Source organism: Fusarium falciforme, chromosome 7, assembly GCF_026873545.1.
Source record: "Fusarium falciforme chromosome 7, complete sequence".
NCBI classification, from domain to species: domain Eukaryota; kingdom Fungi; phylum Ascomycota; class Sordariomycetes; order Hypocreales; family Nectriaceae; genus Fusarium; species Fusarium falciforme.
Genome location: NC_070550.1, coordinates 1928861 through 1947536, shown reverse-complemented (window position 1 = coordinate 1947536; position 18676 = coordinate 1928861). Strand labels below are relative to the sequence as shown.

The window sequence follows — 18676 nt, the reverse complement described above, 5'->3', positions numbered from 1 at the left end:
TAAACTTAGCTATATAGGTTAAAATAGCCTTTATTTATTATAGGTTCTTAAGTTTCTATATAGCTTATTATTCTTTATTAATAATTTTAAAGTTATGCCTAATTATATCCTTAAAGTTCTTATATTTAGTAAAAAGGAATTATATTTCCTTAGTAGGTTTATTTCTAAGAAAGTTATATAGCTTAGGCTTAAACTAAGTAAATGCGCTACTTATAAGGCATTTATTAGTATATAAGACCTTATTTTTTATATTAGCTATCTTAGTAAGGAAATACTATTAGTATGCCCTAAGGGATATAAGGAATATCCTAATATAAATAGCTTATTTATTAAATAGCTCTAGGTCTTTAGGCTTAATAATCTTATTAATATTTTTATAAGTAATATTAATAATATTATATTTAAATATTAGGTTACTAAGATTATAAATTTATTATTATACTAGGTTATTTTATTAGGCTTAGAGCATAATAAGTTAATTAATCTAGTCTTATTATTTATTAATTATTTACTAGTATTATTATTATTATTATCTTATAGCTTAATAAAAGTATTTCTATATATTATTTATAAATACTTTTATATTTATAAGTTATTCCTAAGTAATTTTAGTATTATTTTATATACTATTTAAGAGGTTATTATACTAGGTAATTAAATAATTATATTTATTCCTAAGTTTATAGACTTTATCCTTATATAAGGCTAAGATAATATATTTCTTATTATTATTATCTATATCTATCGGGATATTAGGTTCCTTTAGCTTAGTTATAGGCTATCCCTATTAAGGGGTAATAAGTAACTTACTGCGAGAGGTAAAAGGGGATCTAATATTAGGCGCTATAGTAATAATATTACTTAGAGTATATAGTATATTACTAAATAAGAGCTATTAATATATAATAATTATATATTTCCTAAGGGATAAACTAGTTATATTAGGTTTATATTAGTAGAGAGTGCTAGGTATAATCTAAGTAATAGTAAGTATAAGTTATATCTAGTAATATACTTAAAAGTATTAAGTATAACTAAGTTATATTAATAGCTAAGGTAATTATTATATAAGAAAGTATAATAAATGCGTTTTATATACTTATAGTTGCTTTTTTTAGACTGATATTCTCTAGGTTTAGTCTAAGGTAAGACCGATATATTTAATGTTTGGTCCTAGGACTAATATAAGCGATATTTAGTCCCTTTAGTCCCTTGCTTAGTTAGAGTGTTTCTGCCATGCTTCCCCGCCTAGCCTATATTATGGTCGTAACAATTATTTAATTAAGATATAATAAGTTATTAAAAAATAATTAATTAAATAGAAATAATATAAGTTAAGGGACTTTTAGTATACTTAGTTAATAATTATATTTATTATTATATATATTAACTAAGCTATACTAATAGCTAAAGTAATAGCTAAGGTAATTATTATATAAGAAAATATAATAAATATATTTTATATACTTATAATAAGGTTCTTAGATAAATATTCTTATTACTTAGTCTAAGGTAAGACTAATACATTTAATACTTCGTTCTTTAACTAATATATCTAAAGTTTAGTCCCTTTAGTCTATACTTAGTAAGAGTATTTTCTGCCATGCTTCTCCGCCTAGTCTATATTATAGCTATAACACTCTGGGAGCATTAGCTATTAGCAGCGGCTTAGCTTAGCGTAATAAGAGCTCAGCTCTAGAAACAGCAATAGATTTTAGTACGCTTAAGTTTTATCTCTGACTTCTACGTTATTATTACTAGTTTAGCAAAACATCTATTATCGACCTGGTGGTGAATTAAGTAAATGGATGAAAGAACTCGACCATCGTCTCCACTTATACCCTAGAGTCAGTTGAATTCCTTTCGTTTGTGTAAGTTATGACGATGAGCCTTTTCGAGATCCTGGTGGGCTGAAGAACCCGGGGGTAGGCAGAGGCGGCTTCACCTCTTGACCCAAGTACTCGGGCTTGGCAGCTGCGGCATCAACAATTGCCTTGACTCTGTCGTATAGCTCTGGCGCTTTGGCGCGATCTCCAGGCTTAATCTGAAGAAGACGATCGTTAATGACAGTCACCAGATCCCCGAGGGCAGTCCCGTGTTTACACAGAGGATGCTCTCGTAGATGTCGAACGGCTTCGGTAACTGCTGGATGAATTCCTGTAGATTGGCCCGGTTCGCGTGAAAAGAAGTTGCCTGGCGAAACTGGATCGTTTTGGTCTTTCCTCTTTTTGTGGAATCCGTTGACTGCTGCAAAGTCATACACAAGCCAGACGGTGAATTCGAGAAACATGCAGCCCGCAGACCACATGTCATACCGGCGAGGCCTGGGTCTGTTATTCCGTTGGTCGTCGTCTGCCTCGGGGGCTTCGTAAGAGACTGTCGATTCCGCTGTCATTGTCGCTGAGTTTCTCAAGTCAGTCGCTTCTTTATGAAACTTGGAAACACCCATGTCTGCGAGAACCAGTGTTGCTAGGTTGGCTCCTTGGTGTTCTTCAAAGACCAGGATATTCTGTGGTTTGATGTCGCCGTGACGAATGTTGTGGTTGTGAAGTGCACGAATACCGTCGACAAGACCTAGAATTTGCTCAAGGGCCCATCGAATGAGGCCTGTTGTTCTGGGTTTGCAGTCATGTTCTCCCCAGAAGTCTCTCAGCGTGCCACCGTTCGCCCAAGGAAACAGAAGGTAATAACTAGAACCCCTTTCGCAGGAAGCTAACAGGGGGATCAAGTGCCCGTTCTGTAGTCGTTGGATGATGTCAAGGTTGTTCTTCTCTCTGGTAAAGTCCTCTTTCTTGTGGAACTCCTTGATAGCGACGTAGGCCTCGGCATCTGCCTAGGGACAGGTCAGTGAATTTCTTTTCCCCCGTCGTTCGACATACCGGAAAGAGGTGCTGATGCGCCGGGTGTAGCTTAGCCTTGTGGACTACACCCATGCCGCCTTGCGCAAGTTCCGTTTCACATTCTGTCAATGGCAAAGCGCACTCCGGTTCAAGGACAAAATGCAAGCCAGGTTTGTCGAGGATTGGTGCCTGGACTACCCATTGCTTCTTGAGAAAGTTGTCGACCTTGTCCCCTTCTCCCCATGACATGGATGAGGGAAACCTCTTGTTACCACTCACAGAAGCGAGTACGTTGTACTCACTGTCGTCGCTGTCATCGCCGTTCCGACAAAGTGGTAGGTCCTCGTCAGTGATGCCTTCGTTGATGAGCTGCTCCATAGCAGCAGACTCCTCCATGAGAACGAGAACACAAAAGATCCTCTTTGCTTCTGCGGCAACTTTGTCAGAAATACAAGAGGAGAAGAACCGTCTTCTCGTTGGCAACCCTGCTTGAATGTGTGCAAGCGTGATCTTATCTAGTTCGTCAGCCGGGATGAATTTCGCGAGCCGACCCTCGAGCGGACACGTGCGCATCAGCTGTTTCAGTTGCTTGTATAGAGTCTCCATCGTGAACGAATGATCTCGGTTCAGATAATTGAATTGACCGATAGGGCCTAAGAGTACGTCTGACTGTGCAGCTACGCGAAGACAAGAAGCGATCATGTAAGGGCAAAGTTCGTGCTGACGTGTCGGGCCTAGAATGGCTCCCACCATATCAGGACTTGAAAGGCTCCGCGAACGTGCGGCTCTGTCTTATGGTAGCCTTACAAGGCAACCAAAAGTGGCTGTCCGGTGTCATCTTGGGGGTGTCATCTGAAAGACCGGCAAGTCTGAACGGGGTTGAAAATGCCAATAGCCTATGTGACATGCATGGCGCGTTGCAGCAATCCTGTTACCGATGGTGTGAATAAAGGCCAATGAGACTTTTCAGATAACAACCCCTCATCTGTGGTTATCATGTCTGGCGAACCCGAGTGTGGCCGTGGAAGGCCTCAAAATGCCTCGTTCGCGAGAATCCAGATTGAGGACAGGTAAGCACCGTCAGGGCAGACAGAGTACAATGCAATTGATGTAGGATGGAGAAAGTATGTAATTCGGCAAGGCCCCTAACCAGGTTAAGACCCAAAAAAGGCACTGTTGCGCTTGTTGTTCGGCAAGGTGAGTGCACCATATGCTGGTCAACGCTCGCAGCCTGATCGATAGCCGAGGCAATCATCTCAGCCCGGTGTGAGGGGAACTGATGCAGTCATCATGAAGTTTCTCTCTTGGCACAGACTGTGCCTCCACCACACTTCTTGGTGGTGTGTAAGACTGAAAGCAACGGCTCGCGGAAGGGAGTAACCGCACCCCTCTCACGTAAGATGTATGTCCTGACATCTAACAGCCATTGGCTGATTGTGGAAGCATCAGATGAAAAGGCAGCCAGGCGATGAGAGATAATGGATTTTGCTACTTCTTGAGCCTTGGACAGTTCGCGCCACCTGATACGGTTACTCCATGAAGAATCTTGCTGTCAAATCAGCAGAAGATCTCGTCATGCACATCTCCACTCCCAAGTTCCCAGCCCTACAGGCACAACCCAGTTTGATACCAAGACAAGCACATGTCATCAGACCACCACTTTACCTGCATCTGTATCCAACAACAGCCAATGCCTGAGAGTGCTCACAAGCGGCTGAAAGCTTCCCCGCTTGTTCAGGTCAGAGAAGCAGGACATGCCACCACTTAAAGGTTGGATGCCTAAGCGACTGGGCACCCTGCACGCAAGTCTCCTGTCCTGTTAACATGAAATTCCTGAAGACTTTGTTTTTATTCAGCCCCGGAGCCATCTGGGAGTTGCTCAAGCGCTCATTTTTCTTCATTCAACCGCTTTCAATGATCGCGATGCCTTGGCCCTTTCGCACGGAGGCTGACAGCACCACCCGAAAGAAATTCATTACAAAGCTTGAGCAAGCATGCGAAGAGAGCGCACTATCCCGGGGACGTTCTTTTCTCCCTGAGGGCACGATTTCCACCCTGGTCACGACCGAAACAGTGAGACAAATGATGCCTCGCGCCACCAATGCCTTGGTTGGGTTTGTATGCAACCAGGGGAGAAAACTCTTCTTAACCACGTTGCTCAGCAGACATGACAATGTACATGCTGCCATGGATATCTTTTGTAGCAATGGGGTCACGGATTTTGCGTTACCCATCAAAGAGCTCATGATAACACACGAGGCTTACATGCTCCAGCCGGCGGCGGAGTGTTATCATAAGACGGCGTGGCGCTATTTCCGTTCATGGGAATGCTGCGAAATATCAGCTTTCTACAAATGCCAATGGGTGTTCTGTGCGCCCGTCTTCATGGAGGACAAGTCGCTGCTGGAACTGGACGAAAGCCACGTCCTACCCTTCACGTCGGTGGACGATATTGGTGGCGGTGGCCATTTTAGTACAGTCTGCAGGGCTAAAATCCACCCTGATCATTACCAAGGCTATTCTTCCTTAAACAAGGCAAGCTATCAGGGAAACAGACGCGACAGATCTGACAGCTGACAAACTGCAAATTAGAAAAGACGTGGAGAAGTTCACGTCGCATTGAAGCAGATGAAGGACCTGAGAGAACCAGGGTACAACGTCCAAGCCGCATGGGAGAGCGAAGCGGGAGCCCTCGATCAAATCAACCAACTCGACAACAAACACTTGATCCGCCGCACCGGAGCTTTCAAGGCAGGCAAGAACTACTACATAATGTTTGAGTGGGCTGACGGCGGCACCCTTCGAGATGTTTGGCAGAGGCAAAACGTTGACCATATCAAATTAAACGGCACTCAAATCATGCTGGTGTTGCAGCAGTTGCATGGCCTAGCCGAGGCACTTTCGAAGCTCCACAACAATTTCAACAACAAACAACAACGTGGAGTCGCCCCAGGCTCTCTCCCCCGAGCCGAGACCATCCTGGCATCCCCCTCTCTCAACGTGCCCAAGGTGCAGCTTCAGATTGCCGCCGAGAACAGCGACAACACCGGTGAGGAACACTGGAGGCATGGAGATCTGAAGCCCGACAACATCCTCATCTTCAGAGATGCCACCTCTCCATGGCTGGGAACACTCAAGATCGCAGACCTAGGCTTGGCAAAGCAGCATGCATTCGCCACGTCCCAGCGAGTGGACCCAACCGGGCAGAAGTACTCGACATCCCACTACGAGGCCCCTGAGGTGGTCATCAAGCGACACGAACCACGATCTCGACTCTATGACATTTGGTCCATGGGTTGCATCATCTTCGAGTTCGTCATCTGGTTGCTTTACGGCTATCCTGGGCTACAGAACTTCTACGGAGAGAAGCCACCGACGACCAGGGATACATTGTACTTCACGGTAAGCCCAAGAGAAGATTACGCGCAAGTCAGTGAAATCGTGAAGAAATGGATGGACTACATGCTGCTCCTTGACCCTGAGTGCAACGGCAAGTCACCCAGTGCGATTGGAGATCTCATCAAACTGGTCAGGGATCATCTTCTCGTGGTTGCCCTCCCACAAGGACAGGTGGGCTTGGGCGGAACTCGACAGGGGGCAGACTTTTTGGAAAGAAGCCTGCGAGACATCATGGACAAAGCACGGACTAACCGCCGAGGAACCTATCTCTTTACCGGGTCGAGCCGAAAGATACGAGCTCCTAAAGATATGAGTTCTCTCCCAACGGGCTCCGGAGGACAAGCTGTGGCCTCGAGGAGGCAAAATCTGGTAAGATTGCCTTAATCTATGCTGTGAATACGGGTGCTAAGTGGCGTTCAGGATGTACGTGCAGCAAAAAGGTGAAGAGATTTGAGTCACTGTGATGGCTGACTGATGGGCTTCACCCAACCTCAAAGACTGTGAGTAAAAAACGGGACAGTCAATGTGATGAGTTAACTGACACAACTATAGTATGTGAGTTCCCATTAACTGGTACATGAAAGAAAACTTGATTGACAGATGGACCGTTAATCTGTATAGAGCGTAAGTCCTCCTTACACGGTGATAACATGAGCAGAGTTTACTGACCGCTGGCCACCCTGCAGCATGTGAGAATCACCTTGCTTTCAAGGCCTGTGTTGCTAGACTAACCAAGGTGTCCAACTATTCTGTATAGGTGGTGAGTTATATGTCGAGATTGCCACGTTGATTTCGGAAAAGGTGCTAAGTTTGATAGAATGTATGTCAATTCCTCTGTCTATTGACCTTAGATTGGGGCTGACTGGGACTAGTTTGATGACGTTTGGGAATTTTTAGATGACAGCTCTTTTGCAACTAGCTTCCTTCGCTCCCAAGTCTCTCACCTTTCGAGACCTTTCCCTCCTCAAGCGGTTGCATTGTGCGAACCCTGTGCGCGTCTCAGTCTCTCAACTGATGGCGTCTTGATGAATGACACACTTTCTAAAATCAAGAGTCTATCTGGGAAGTGCCATCTCCATAGTCTATTTCTACGTGCCTTCTCCTCCGAGGGATACAACGACAAAAGCCAGATCGAGGTTCGCCGCGTTGGTGGTACTCTCAAGTTCAACGGACAGCCAATACCAAGCTTATCCATCTGCAGAGGCCTAGGTATGCCTTGTATTGGTACTAGGGCATCGCGTCTTTCGGTCCTGACTATTCGATAGCCGGAAACACGAGACTGGATACAGCCACTGGCTCCGTGAACAGCATCCAAATAGGCTTGCCTCGGCTGCCCGAAGTGAGCAGTGCAACATTCTACAATTTGATGTCGCATTGGATCCGCGATTGCGATTCGAATCACCCGGAATGCCACCCGTTGAACCACGACCCAGAGTGTCTGCCAACTCGACTGCTGGATGTCGGTCCCAATGGAAGCCCGGGCAATGACTCACTGGTGCATCTTCTTGTAACCAAGGAAGACCTAGATTCGGGCCATAATCTGCGTTATATTGCACTTTCTCATCCCTGGGGTGATGCCCGACAGCACGACCATTTCTGCACAACCCCCAAGAACCTTAACCAACGTCTTATCAGCGGCATTGCGTTTGACCAGCTTCCCCGCACTTTCAAACACGCAGTGAAGGTCACTCGCTCGCTCAATATTCGGTACCTGTGGATCGATTCACTTTGTATCGTACAAGGTGATGGCGGCGACTTTGACACCGAGGCCAAAAACATGGAGACGATCTTCAGCTCTGCTTATTGCGTTATAGCCGCTAGCCGAGCTTCGGGAACGTCGAGTGGGTTTTTAGAGCAGAGGGCAGCCCGGGAATTCATCAGACTCGACGAGTCCGTGGGGAGTCCACACTACGTCTGTAAGGCGATCGACGACTTCCAGCACGATGTTATCGAGGGGGGCCTCAACAAACGAGGGTGGGTCCTCCAAGAACGCGCTCTCGCTCGACGAACGATCCATTTTACCAAGAACCAGACATACTGGGAATGCGGACACGGCGTTCGTTGCGAGACCCTCGCCCACATGAAAAAGCAAGTGACCTTCCTGATCCATATATATGTCCCCCACTAACCATAAGTTCGCAGCACGAAGGCGGCATTTCTGGGTGACCCAAACTTCCCTGATTTAGCCATCAAGTCCAGCAAAGGAACAAAGATTCGTTTTTACGAGGAACTCTACGAGGGATACTCAAGACTTGACCTCACCAAGGCATACGATAGGCCCATTGCCATTGCCGGCCTGGAACAGCGGCTCGTAAATGCCTTTGAAACCCATGGAGGCTATGGAGTCTTTCAAGGGGAATTTTTTGGAAGAAGCCTGTTGTGGGTTCGTGACGCCAGGTTCACGGACAAGCTCAAGAAGATTGACTTCCCTTCGAGCCAGAAATATGCCGTCCCGACGTGGTCGTGGATGGCGTATCAAGGAGCTATAACTTTCATGAATCTTCCTTTCGATGAGGTTGATTGGGAGGAGGGAAGGGATGCGATCAAGTCACCGTGGACGTGGAGTGATTCGTCATCGAGCTCAACAACATGGCACACCGGGAACTCGAATGAGAACATCGACCTAACGGCCTACGCAAGAGATTTAGTAAGCCCAGGGTCAGCTGAGAAGGGAATCGTCTACGACCAAGGACGTACGGGTCTTACTGACGGCAGACTCAGATGTGTGGTTGTTGGAAAGGAAAAGGTACGGGATGAGAAGACGGATGTGGCACTTTTGCGGCACTACTATGTCTTGGTAGTGATTCCAAGGAGAGGCATGGAGACCGGGTATGAGAGAGTGGGAGCTGCTTGTCTGCCTGAAACATGTATCGCTTGGGACAGAGAAGTGAAAGTGCGAATATTCTAACTTTACTTTCCTTACTAAGTGGAATGGGAAAAACAACTGAATTACCCTACCACACACGATGTGCATTTCCCCTCATATTTTCTATTTAAAGCTTAAACGAGGTGGCTGCACCTGTTGTTACCTATTGATACTCAGGCGAAGGTCAGGTCCGTGAGACCGAAAGTGTTGACGACAGGCCAAGGTACGTAAAGGGTTTTTATTTAAGCTATGCATGGTTGAACTCCCAAGCTACACTGGATTTCATATTATATTTCATATAAGCTTATAGGGATCAAGATCGGCCTATATCGGGATGTTAGATATATATTATATTAGGGTAAATAAGACAAGGTAGATCGGCTGTGCCGAAAATATAACATAGTAGGATCAAAGAAATTTAAAATGCTAGTAACCTATTCTTTCATAGCAGTCAACTCTCACTTCTCAGCCACTTAATCACTACAGTACTGCTGCGGGCCAGGTACCTAGACTTCGGTGCGCCCGATTCACGTTGCATGCGCTCGATGCAACCACACTGGGGAGCCGGCGCCGGCGAGCTTTTACGCCGCTATGGACTTGCTTGGGTGCGGCAACTTTCCTATGTTCCGCTGCAAGGCATCGGCAGCGGGCTGTGCCTTTTCTCCGGATGCTATCTCGGCGGCCGGCAGCAAGGCGTCTAAGCCCGAGTCTGAGTCCAACTCCAAGCCCAGCCCTGTGAGCCACTCCCAGCTGGGCATTGCCGGAGCACCCCCCGCGCTGCTGGGCTCGTGGCGCTCACTCCAGGTATCCAGCCACTATCAAGAGGGCCTCGCGCAATGGAACTTTACTGCCAACGGCCAGGCGTCGCTGCACTGGCCAAACTACCTCGACCGCAGCGTGCAGCGCTACTCCGTCTCGCACTCCGACGAGGATCCCAGCCTGGTGCTCCTCGCCAGCGCCAGCGGCACCATCACCACCTGTCGCTTCCAGTTCCAGTACCAGCCAGTATACTCATACGCCGTGCTCGACTGCGGAGCGCCGAACCAGCCGGCAGGAGACAGGGAAAACAAGCAAAATACGCAATGGGCCATGGGCCGGTGCAACCCGTGCAATGCCCACTGTCGCTACTCGTGCGGCCCCGAGAACGACTTCTGCGGCGCCGGCTCGTGCGACCCGGCCGAGTCGGTGCAAGCAGCATCCGCCGGCGCCCTGCCCTCGCCGCCTCAGAATACGCACAAAGCACTCAAAGACGGCCATGACTGGTGCACGCCCCAAGACTCCAGCTGCTGGCCCACCAAGACGGCCATCCACGAGCTGGAGCAGGCGCTGGACCCCACAGTGCCCCGGCTCGGCGTTCGGTGGAGCAGCTACCCGGAACCGCAGCCGGCGCCGGTACCAACGGGCTCCATTAACAACCAGTCCTTCTACGGCCTAGGTAATGCGCCCGGGGGCCTCAGGGCGCTATACTACTACGAGGACGTCGCTGAGATGCAGCGCCCGTGCTTCAACCTGGCCGATGGCCCTACTGCGTGGAATATCGCGTCAGACATGTGCAAGGCGGCGCTGCACCAAAACGAGTACCGCAATTGGAACCCCTTCATCGTTGTCTTCCCGCTTAACGAGCGCCATGTGGCCGCCGCCCTCACATTTGCCGCGCGGCACCGCCTGTGCATCGCCACTGCCGGCACCGGCCACGAGTATAACAGCCGCAACTCATGCCCGACTGGCGGCATCCTTATCCGCACAATCCTGCTCAAGGACAAGGCCTTTATGCCCACCTGGGGCGAGGACCCGGCCCTGGCCCCCGCTGGCGCATTCCGCTTTGGCGCCGGCTCCATCTTCGCCGAGATGCACACCTTCTCGGCCAAGCACGCCCGTGTCATTGCATCGGGCTGGTGCTCCACCGTCGGCATGGTTGGCTTCCATCTCGGCGGCGGCCACGGGCCCTTTGCGCCGTCTATGGGCCTCGGCGTTGATAACTTGCTGGAGATTGAAGTTCTGCAGGTCGGCCGTGACGCCCACGGCCTGCCCGTCGTCCATAAGAAGATCGCTAGTCGCCGCCATAATCCGCAGCTCTTCTGGGCCATGCGCGGCGGCGGCGGCGGCGTCTGGGGCGTTATTCTCTCTATGACGATCCGCGCCCACGCCGTGCCAGACGGAGGCCTCAGCCGCGTCTTTATGTCCCAGAACGGCACTTTTTGCCCGGACTCGCGGGAGTTTGGCTATGAGTGGGTGCGCGACATGTGGACTCGCTTCACCGCGTGGCAGCTGAGGCTCAACCACAAGGTCAGCACGCAGCCCTCCTTCTTTATCAACACCACCCAGTACAAGACGGGCGGCCTCTGCGCAGTCACTTGGCAGTTCAACTTTGAGTACTTCTACGCCGGCGGTCAGGCAGCGCAGGACTACGTTCTGTTCCGCGACGGCCTCCAGGACGCGCTGCAGACGAAGACCGTGCAGGAGCACAACTTCAAGTCGGCCTATGAGTACCTCCTCTCTATGCCCGCCGACAAGTTTCTACTCGCCGTCATGAACCCGCTGCCGGCGCCGCACCCGCCCTCCGACAAGGCCACTGGCTCTCAGAACTCGGTCTTTGTCTCGCGGCAGGCCATGGAGACAAAGTTCGCCTCGACCATGATGGACGTGCTGGATATCTGCGTGGCGTCCCTGAAGAATCCTGACCCGGACTCGCCGAGTCCAGACGGCTATCGCTGCGGCTTCCACTACCTCTACACGTCGCTGACGGGCAATCTGGGGAGCTCGCAGCCGGACGACACGGCCATCTCGCCGGGCTTCCGCTCGGCGCTCATGCTGTGGAATGCGCGAACTTTGACGACGCAGCAGTCGAGGGACACAGTGTATAAGCTTGGGCCGAACAGCTATTTCTCCGAGAGTTCGTATGTGATGCACAACTGGACGGCGAGGTACTGGGGCCAGAAGGCGTACGAGCAGTTGCTGGCTGTGAAGAAGGCGCACGACCCGGGGAATCATTTCTGGTGCCATCATTGTGTTGGGGATGATCCGGATGATGCGTATGGGCAGCCGCTAGGTGCTACGGCTGATTCTGTTGAGAGAGATGAGTTGTAGTAGTAGCTGTGTATTAGCTAAGTGCTGGCCTGATAAAACTGTAGCCTTTGCAAATTAGGTATTATGTAAAAGACTAAGCTACGTCTCTACTTATCGTTGGCATAGAATAGCAGAAGGGCGTATTCTAGACTTATGAACGCTAGGGATTGTGGACACAACCTTTACGCATTAGCTATTGACATATTAACCTTAAAAATGGCTGCCCGAAGCTTCATAGTAAGACACGATACCCTAAACTAGTGCCCATGGGTCTTTCTGTCGGACGACTATCGTCTCCTAGTCGTGGTTACACACGTGGACTTGCTTGCAAACAGTAGTTTCCCCTGACTTTCCCTTTCTTAAAGCTTACTTCTAAGATGAAAAACGATTTGGAATAAGGCAGCAACCACTTTATGCCCCTCTCAAGACCAGCGTGCCAGCCATATGGAGTTCATGGTGCTACACTTGGTGTGTGCAAACCTCGACCTACCCTGTACTCCATAACGCCCAAATCAAGGCTTCGAATTCAAACCCATTTCTCTGTTCTCAGCTCCCCTTTCCCTGTTTCTGTATAATTATGGACCATTCTAGCATCGACTGGTCGTCCCCGGAGACAGATCTTACGTGATATCGGAACCTTAACAATGGCTTGATTCTCCGGGATTTTGCTGACACCGCGTTACTCCCCGCCACAACGACACCACACCTTAACGAGGGCATTATGGCTTCATGTACTCGAAGCACCTTGCCCTACAAGGTCTGGTTTGTCTTCAACCACACTTTGACAACCTCTTTGTCGCCTTGAAATAACCCCATGCAATAGTGCCTCTATCTATGCAGTAGTCTCCACGCTTAGGACGTTGGCGTCTTGGCTTTGTAAGCTCGCTGTAAGAAAAAGCAAAATACTCGAACGAGAATTGCGTCTTCAAAGACTCTTGCCGGCCGCTAATCTTGGGGTAGGCCTGCCCTGACTCGCCTCCCGCTCAAGCCGACTGTTTCATCAACGCGGCAACTAATCGAGGACTTCGTCCGGTCTTTTAGAGCCGCTGAGATGGGGACCAAGGGCGTCGGACCGAGATATAGACCCGTATCGCCGTCCTTGCAGGCGGACTGTACCGAGAGACAAGATGAATTAAAGCGGACGAACTCCCCCATTCCGTGCTGATACGATGCCATTGCAGGGCCCCCTGAAGGAAGCAACCTGTGCAGTGGGGGTTGCAAGGCAAGGGCCGCAAAGTTTAACTGTATCCCTGCCCTGTTCTCTCCACACGCGGTAACTATCCGTCGATCCGCTTATGCGGTCCTATCTCGCGCGGCGAGGCGTCGACGATGTAACCGGCGCGCGCCGTTGAGCGGGATGCGCGGAAGGCTTTGACAAGTTCCGCCCGTAGAGTCTAAACTAGCTTGATAAGACCGCGCGTCAGGCGGCAAGGCGGGGAAACGTGATGGTGAATATCGATTACCGTTGTTTTCTCTCATCTTTCCCCTTTGCTGGGGCATGCACTTCTGCCCCTGTCGCTTAGGCCCTTCCGTCAATGGTTAGGCATACGAGCCCCTGCGTCTATGGAGCGTCAGAAAGACTCCATCGTACCCCAGGCTTCCCGTATTGCTTCCGTGCGTGGGTGCCATCAAGAGTGGACCAAGATCAGGGCATGCATCAAAGTGGGTAAGGGATGACGTGAGAAGTCTCTCGAAGATAGACATGGCATTTAGTTGCTAATTACGTATTGATCATCCATCGTGTCCATCTTCAAAGGTCATCTGCCCACTCGGCGAGTCACCGTCTCGCCTTACACATCCGGCCGTTGTCAGCGACCTCCCACGCCTCACTGCCAACGGCAGCTGTGGCATACAGCAGACCCTTAGGGTCGTACTTGTTCTTGATCTTCAGCAGCTTGTTGTAGTTAGCACCGAAGAAGGTTTCCTGCCAATTCTGCTGCTGGAAATCGGCTTCGTTCATATACGCTCCCGCCCCCGGTGTAGCAGCCTCGATCACAGGCTGGACCTCATAAGTGATCTTATGCTGCGTCTCAAGCATGTCCTCCCAAGGAGCGTTGAAGTCCCAGGGGAGAGTGAGAGAGACCTGAACAATAGAGTCTCGCCACTGGGGCAGCACTGCGTTGACGTTCTTGCCTCCAAACTTGGAGACGTTGAGTCCGACTCCGATGAAGATGACGCCCATCTCAGCAAGCTGACGTGCAGTAGGAGAGAAGTCAGGGAGTTTGGAACGGGGCAACAGACGTCCACCAAACAGCTGTGTGCCGACTTGAATGTTGCCAGCAGGGAGGGGACCCCAGTAGTGGTCGTAATGCTCATAGTAGCTGGAGAACTCCGTAAAAGTGGGCTCAAACGTAACGCCCAGGGCAGCCAAAGACTTGGCGAGCGGCTTGAGAATCCTCCTGGCCTCAGCCTCCGACTTCTTGTAGGCGGTCATGGCTGGCACCTGCAGGAAAGAGTCAGAGAAGAAGTAGATGATCATGACACCAGAGTCGACGATATCAGGCAGAGCAGCATGGAAAGCGTCAATGATGTCGTAGATCTGATCCGGCTTGTCCTTGGGAGGAGTGACGAGGAACTTGGCGCCACTGACCTTGGCCTCGGGGTGAGCTTGAACAGTCAGGGACACGACAACGCCATAGTTGCCTCCACCGCCGCCACTCAAAGCCCAGTACAAGTCGCTGTTCTCCTTTCTGGAAGCCTTGATCAGCTTACCCTGAGCAGTCACAACTTCGAACTCGAGGGTATTGTCAGCTGCAAGACCAAAAATGGTGCTTAATGCCGAATGGCCGCCTCCTTGAACATAGCCTCCGGCGAGTCCAACAGAAGGGCACTCTCCAGTGACAACGACCAAGCCGGCAGCATTGGCGGCAGCAAGTGCCTCGTGACCCTGAATACCAGCCCCAACCTTGAGGGCCTTGCCGGTGTAATGCTTGTCCTTCCAGTTCAAGACCTTGGTGCCCTTGAGGTTATGGGTCCAGACAGCGAGGGCTCCAGCACCTGTGGAACGGCCGAGATAGTCGTGGCCAGTGTTTCGAATCACAAAGCGCACATTCTTATCCTGCGCAAACTTCAAAGCTGCAGCGACATCCTTGGGAGATCTGGCGTCGACTGCATATCTGACATAGTTGCCCAAGGTACAAGGCCTAGATCTAGGCTGGAATGGATCACAGCTCTGATTGGCAAAGATGGGAGCCATCACCGAGGATGAAGACTCGATACTGCTTGGTATCAGTGGCTGCGTCTAACCCGGGGACATGGATACGGGACATGCAGGGGGGAAAGAGACAACTTACTGGATCGACGAATAGAGCCATTCATCCTGCAGGTGTGCACACTCTTCAGCGTTGTAGCGCGGGTCGTGGCAAGGAGTTCCCAGTGGAACCGTTGCAATGAGCCGCCCTCCAACAGTGCTGTTGAGGCGGGCCCATTCCCTCTGAGACGGCCAGCACGAGTCTCCGGGGAAGCACTTGCAGCTGGCCTTGTAGGAGGACGCCGTAGCGCTGCAGCCGCTGGCCAAGAGGAGCAGGGAAGAGACAATCCGGGGCAGCATTGTGTGAGAGGATGTGTGAGGTTGGACTCCCAATGGAGGAGGATGGCGGTTTGAGTTTCGAGTGGGCGGAAGGTGTCTATAACAATTGGTTCAAGCCAGGTAATCTACTGCTGACGCCCGGTGCTTGGATCACCTCGGCAGTATAATTGCGGAGAATCGGACCATTCAATCAGTCGGTTGGTTCGTGGGACCCTGACCCATGTACTGTATTCCGGGGAGCTCGCCAAGAGGCTGGTGCTGGGATCAGCAGTCCAACCCCCCTGAGCAATGTAACCTGCAGAATAGAGGAGCTGAGGAAGCCATCCGTCTTTGCCGAGCGGGATCAGAGCAGAGACCAAGTCTAGCCCTCAATTGCTCTAGTAGCCGCGTATTTGGAGGATGGACTTGGGTTTGACAGGTCGCTAATCAGATCACCCCTTTGATTGACCTCAGCGAGGATGAAGATCACTTGAACAAAGCTCCATAGAGAATTAGGTTTTTGCATACGAGCTCCTGGCCCTGGACTCACTCATGCACCTGCCCGAAAGAGGCTATTGCCCGGTCCATGGACCTGGGAGGCATCTCGATTAAATCTCTCAACTTGACGGCAGTGCTGCAACCGTCTGTTGGCTCTACACACCACTAGCTGCATAAATGACAGGGGAACACTCAAGGCCCCAGACACGGCTTACAGCACCAGATGCAGCCACAACTCGGTAGACAAAGCAACGTCTAAAAAAAAAATCTGTCATTTTTTGAGGCATTATTTCATTTGTGGACTTTGGATCTGGGTCCCTTGTATCCATGGCACTGGGAGTGATGCTAAGTGCGGTGATGCTACGTGCCACAGCGGAATCGAGACGCGCCCTGGGTTGCCGGCAATGGGTAGATATCCCCGGCAGTTTGACTCCGCAGGGCTCCTTGTTAATCTTCAAGCCACGGACTTAGGCGTGGGAGGCCAATTTCTTCTGCAGTGGACGTCATGGAAACACGATGCAGCGCACCAAAAGTGCCATCAGGGATGAAACTTGGGGGTTTTTGCCACATTTTTTTCTTGGTGACGAACTGAACTTGGCAACCAAATAGAAGCTTCTCCCCTCTGCCTCTGTTGGCCTGGAATCTTCATTCCCATCTCCACAATCTCTCCCTTGCAGATCCCAACGCGGTGGGACAATGGCTTGGGTCCGCAACACAGCAGAGGGGACGACGACTGATGGCCCGAAAATCACGGGTATAACGACAGGGTTCACGGCCCTCTCGCTGTGCATCGTGTGTCTCAGGCTCTATGTGAGAGGGTTCATGATCAAGTCTTTTGGCCACGGTAAGCAGGGTTCGACCAACAAACCGGTGTATTGGATTGTTGACGTTGTTGGCTGTTAGATGACTGGGTAATTGTCATTGCCTGGGTTGGTTGCTCTCTCCACTGTTTGTTATCTTGGCTAACTTTTGGTGTTTAGCTTGGCATCTGTGGATACACAACGGCTACTGTTATCCGTATGTCGCCCTCACATATCCAAGGTCCTCGATGCTCATTGAACGACAGAAACAACATGGGGCCTAGGTCTCAAGAGCCTGGAAGACATGCCTGATGAGAATGTCTACACATTTGGCTTGGTAAGAGTGATAACCCTTCTCGCCGGTGTGTCTGGGCGACTAACGGGGACTAGGTGCAATACATAGGGGCACCATTGTATGTATTGTTGCACCACTGTGTGAGCATTTATACTAATAACTCTGATTAGTTATGTTGTCGGTATTTACGGTTTTAAAATGAGCCTGCTTCTATCATACATGCGTGTCTTCCCCGGCAACCACCGCATTGCGGCCATTATCGTCGCTGTCATCATCAGCATGGCACATATCGCCTTTATCTGTGTCTTTCTCTTTCTCTGCACTCCAGTATGAAGACGACGTTCTCTATAGTACACCATTCGCTAATTACTCTCGACAGATTGCCAAGCAATGGGATCCAAGCATCACAGGGGGCCACTGTGCAGACGCCGTGCCATTCTACCTCAGCTTTTCCTCGCTGACGATTCTATTCGATGTCATGGTGTAATAACCTCTTACCTATTCTTCATAACCTCTTTAACCTCAGCTGACGCCTTATAGTTTGGTCTTGCCGTTCCCTGCCCTCCTCAAGTCTCAGATCCAACTTCGCAAAAAGATTGTCCTTCTTGGCCTCTTCGGTCTCGGCATCTTTGTCACCATCGTCCAAGTCATTCGAATCCAAACGATCCAAAGCCTAAAGAACTACCTCGACTCCTCGAAAGCCATCCTATGGTCCATCATCGAAACGAATACGGGCATCATTATTGCTTCTATACCAACGCTCTCCCCCCTCGTCAAGTACTTTGCCGAAAAGTCGAGAGCGGCCACTTCTTCGGCTTCATACAATTTGAACTCGCAGTATGCTTTGCAGAGTTGGAAGAGCAAGAAATCTGGCATGAGGCCACTTGGGAGCGGGCTTGATCACGAGGCACACGTCTCGACTGAAGCGCATCTGGATGACAGTACCGAGAACATTCTCATCATGTCTCCTGGGATCCGGAAGCAAACTAGTATCATAGTGGAGAGCAAGGAGACTTCAACTAAGAGTAGGAGGGACTCGTCTAGTGCTTAGGTACCTATTATGATGCATCAATACCAGCTTGACGTAATTCTTATCCTTAAGCTTTGCCTAGTCTCATCCTTACATGTTGTCTAGTCTTGTCAAGTACCCGTGACATGAACACGTTTAGAGTGAGAATTGATCATCTGGTAATAACAAACTCAAGTGAATGAACGTGCTTACTCCTCGATGCAAAGAAAACCCACGATATGGCATTGTCGGTACAATAGATGGTTATACCGTGCTAGCAACAAATAGTTAGGATAGCACCCACAACTCTTGCTGTGGGGTTATCTATGTTGGGTGACTGAGCTCCGTCGATAGGGGTAGAATGAACTTTAGTCTAGAAAGCCTGGACAGAACTT

General features: G+C 49.9%; 5 protein-coding genes across 5 annotated transcripts; 3 read left to right on the top strand and 2 right to left on the bottom strand.

The window, feature by feature from the left end:
• Positions 1–1876: 1876 nt before the first annotated feature.
• On the bottom strand, positions 1877–3539 carry NCS54_00920300 (Protein kinase domain-containing protein; the record flags this gene model as incomplete). The annotated part of the gene is made up of 2 exons (XM_053154558.1): positions 2880–3539; positions 1877–2833 (listed from the first exon to the last, which is right to left on the bottom strand). Exons 1-2 carry the CDS (start codon positions 3444–3446, stop codon positions 1877–1879), a joined length of 1524 nt encoding a protein of 507 aa, XP_053010533.1. The 5' UTR covers positions 3447–3539.
• A 1686-nt stretch (positions 3540–5225) lies between these two features.
• NCS54_00920200 (Protein kinase domain-containing protein) lies at positions 5226–9043 on the top strand (the record flags this gene model as incomplete). Its single annotated transcript, XM_053154557.1, has 6 exons — positions 5226–5375; positions 5433–6608; positions 7292–7448; positions 7505–8327; positions 8382–8985; positions 9041–9043. 6 exons carry the CDS (start codon positions 5226–5228, stop codon positions 9041–9043), a joined length of 2913 nt encoding a protein of 970 aa, XP_053010532.1.
• Positions 9044–9696: 653 nt separating this feature from the next.
• Positions 9697–12192, top strand: NCS54_00920100 (FAD-binding PCMH-type domain-containing protein; the record flags this gene model as incomplete). Its single annotated transcript, XM_053154556.1, has 1 exon — positions 9697–12192. One exon carries the CDS (start codon positions 9697–9699, stop codon positions 12190–12192), a length of 2496 nt encoding a protein of 831 aa, XP_053010531.1.
• Positions 12193–13948: 1756 nt separating this feature from the next.
• Positions 13949–15721, bottom strand: NCS54_00920000 (FAD-binding PCMH-type domain-containing protein; the record flags this gene model as incomplete). Its single annotated transcript, XM_053154555.1, has 2 exons — positions 13949–15389; positions 15465–15721. 2 exons carry the CDS (start codon positions 15719–15721, stop codon positions 13949–13951), a joined length of 1698 nt encoding a protein of 565 aa, XP_053010530.1.
• Positions 15722–16873: 1152 nt separating this feature from the next.
• On the top strand, positions 16874–18323 carry NCS54_00919900 (Hypothetical protein; the record flags this gene model as incomplete). The annotated part of the gene is made up of 8 exons (XM_053154554.1): positions 16874–17021; positions 17081–17106; positions 17158–17194; positions 17244–17314; positions 17368–17390; positions 17443–17599; positions 17652–17755; positions 17813–18323. 8 exons carry the CDS (start codon positions 16874–16876, stop codon positions 18321–18323), a joined length of 1077 nt encoding a protein of 358 aa, XP_053010529.1.
• Positions 18324–18676: the final 353 nt, after the last annotated feature.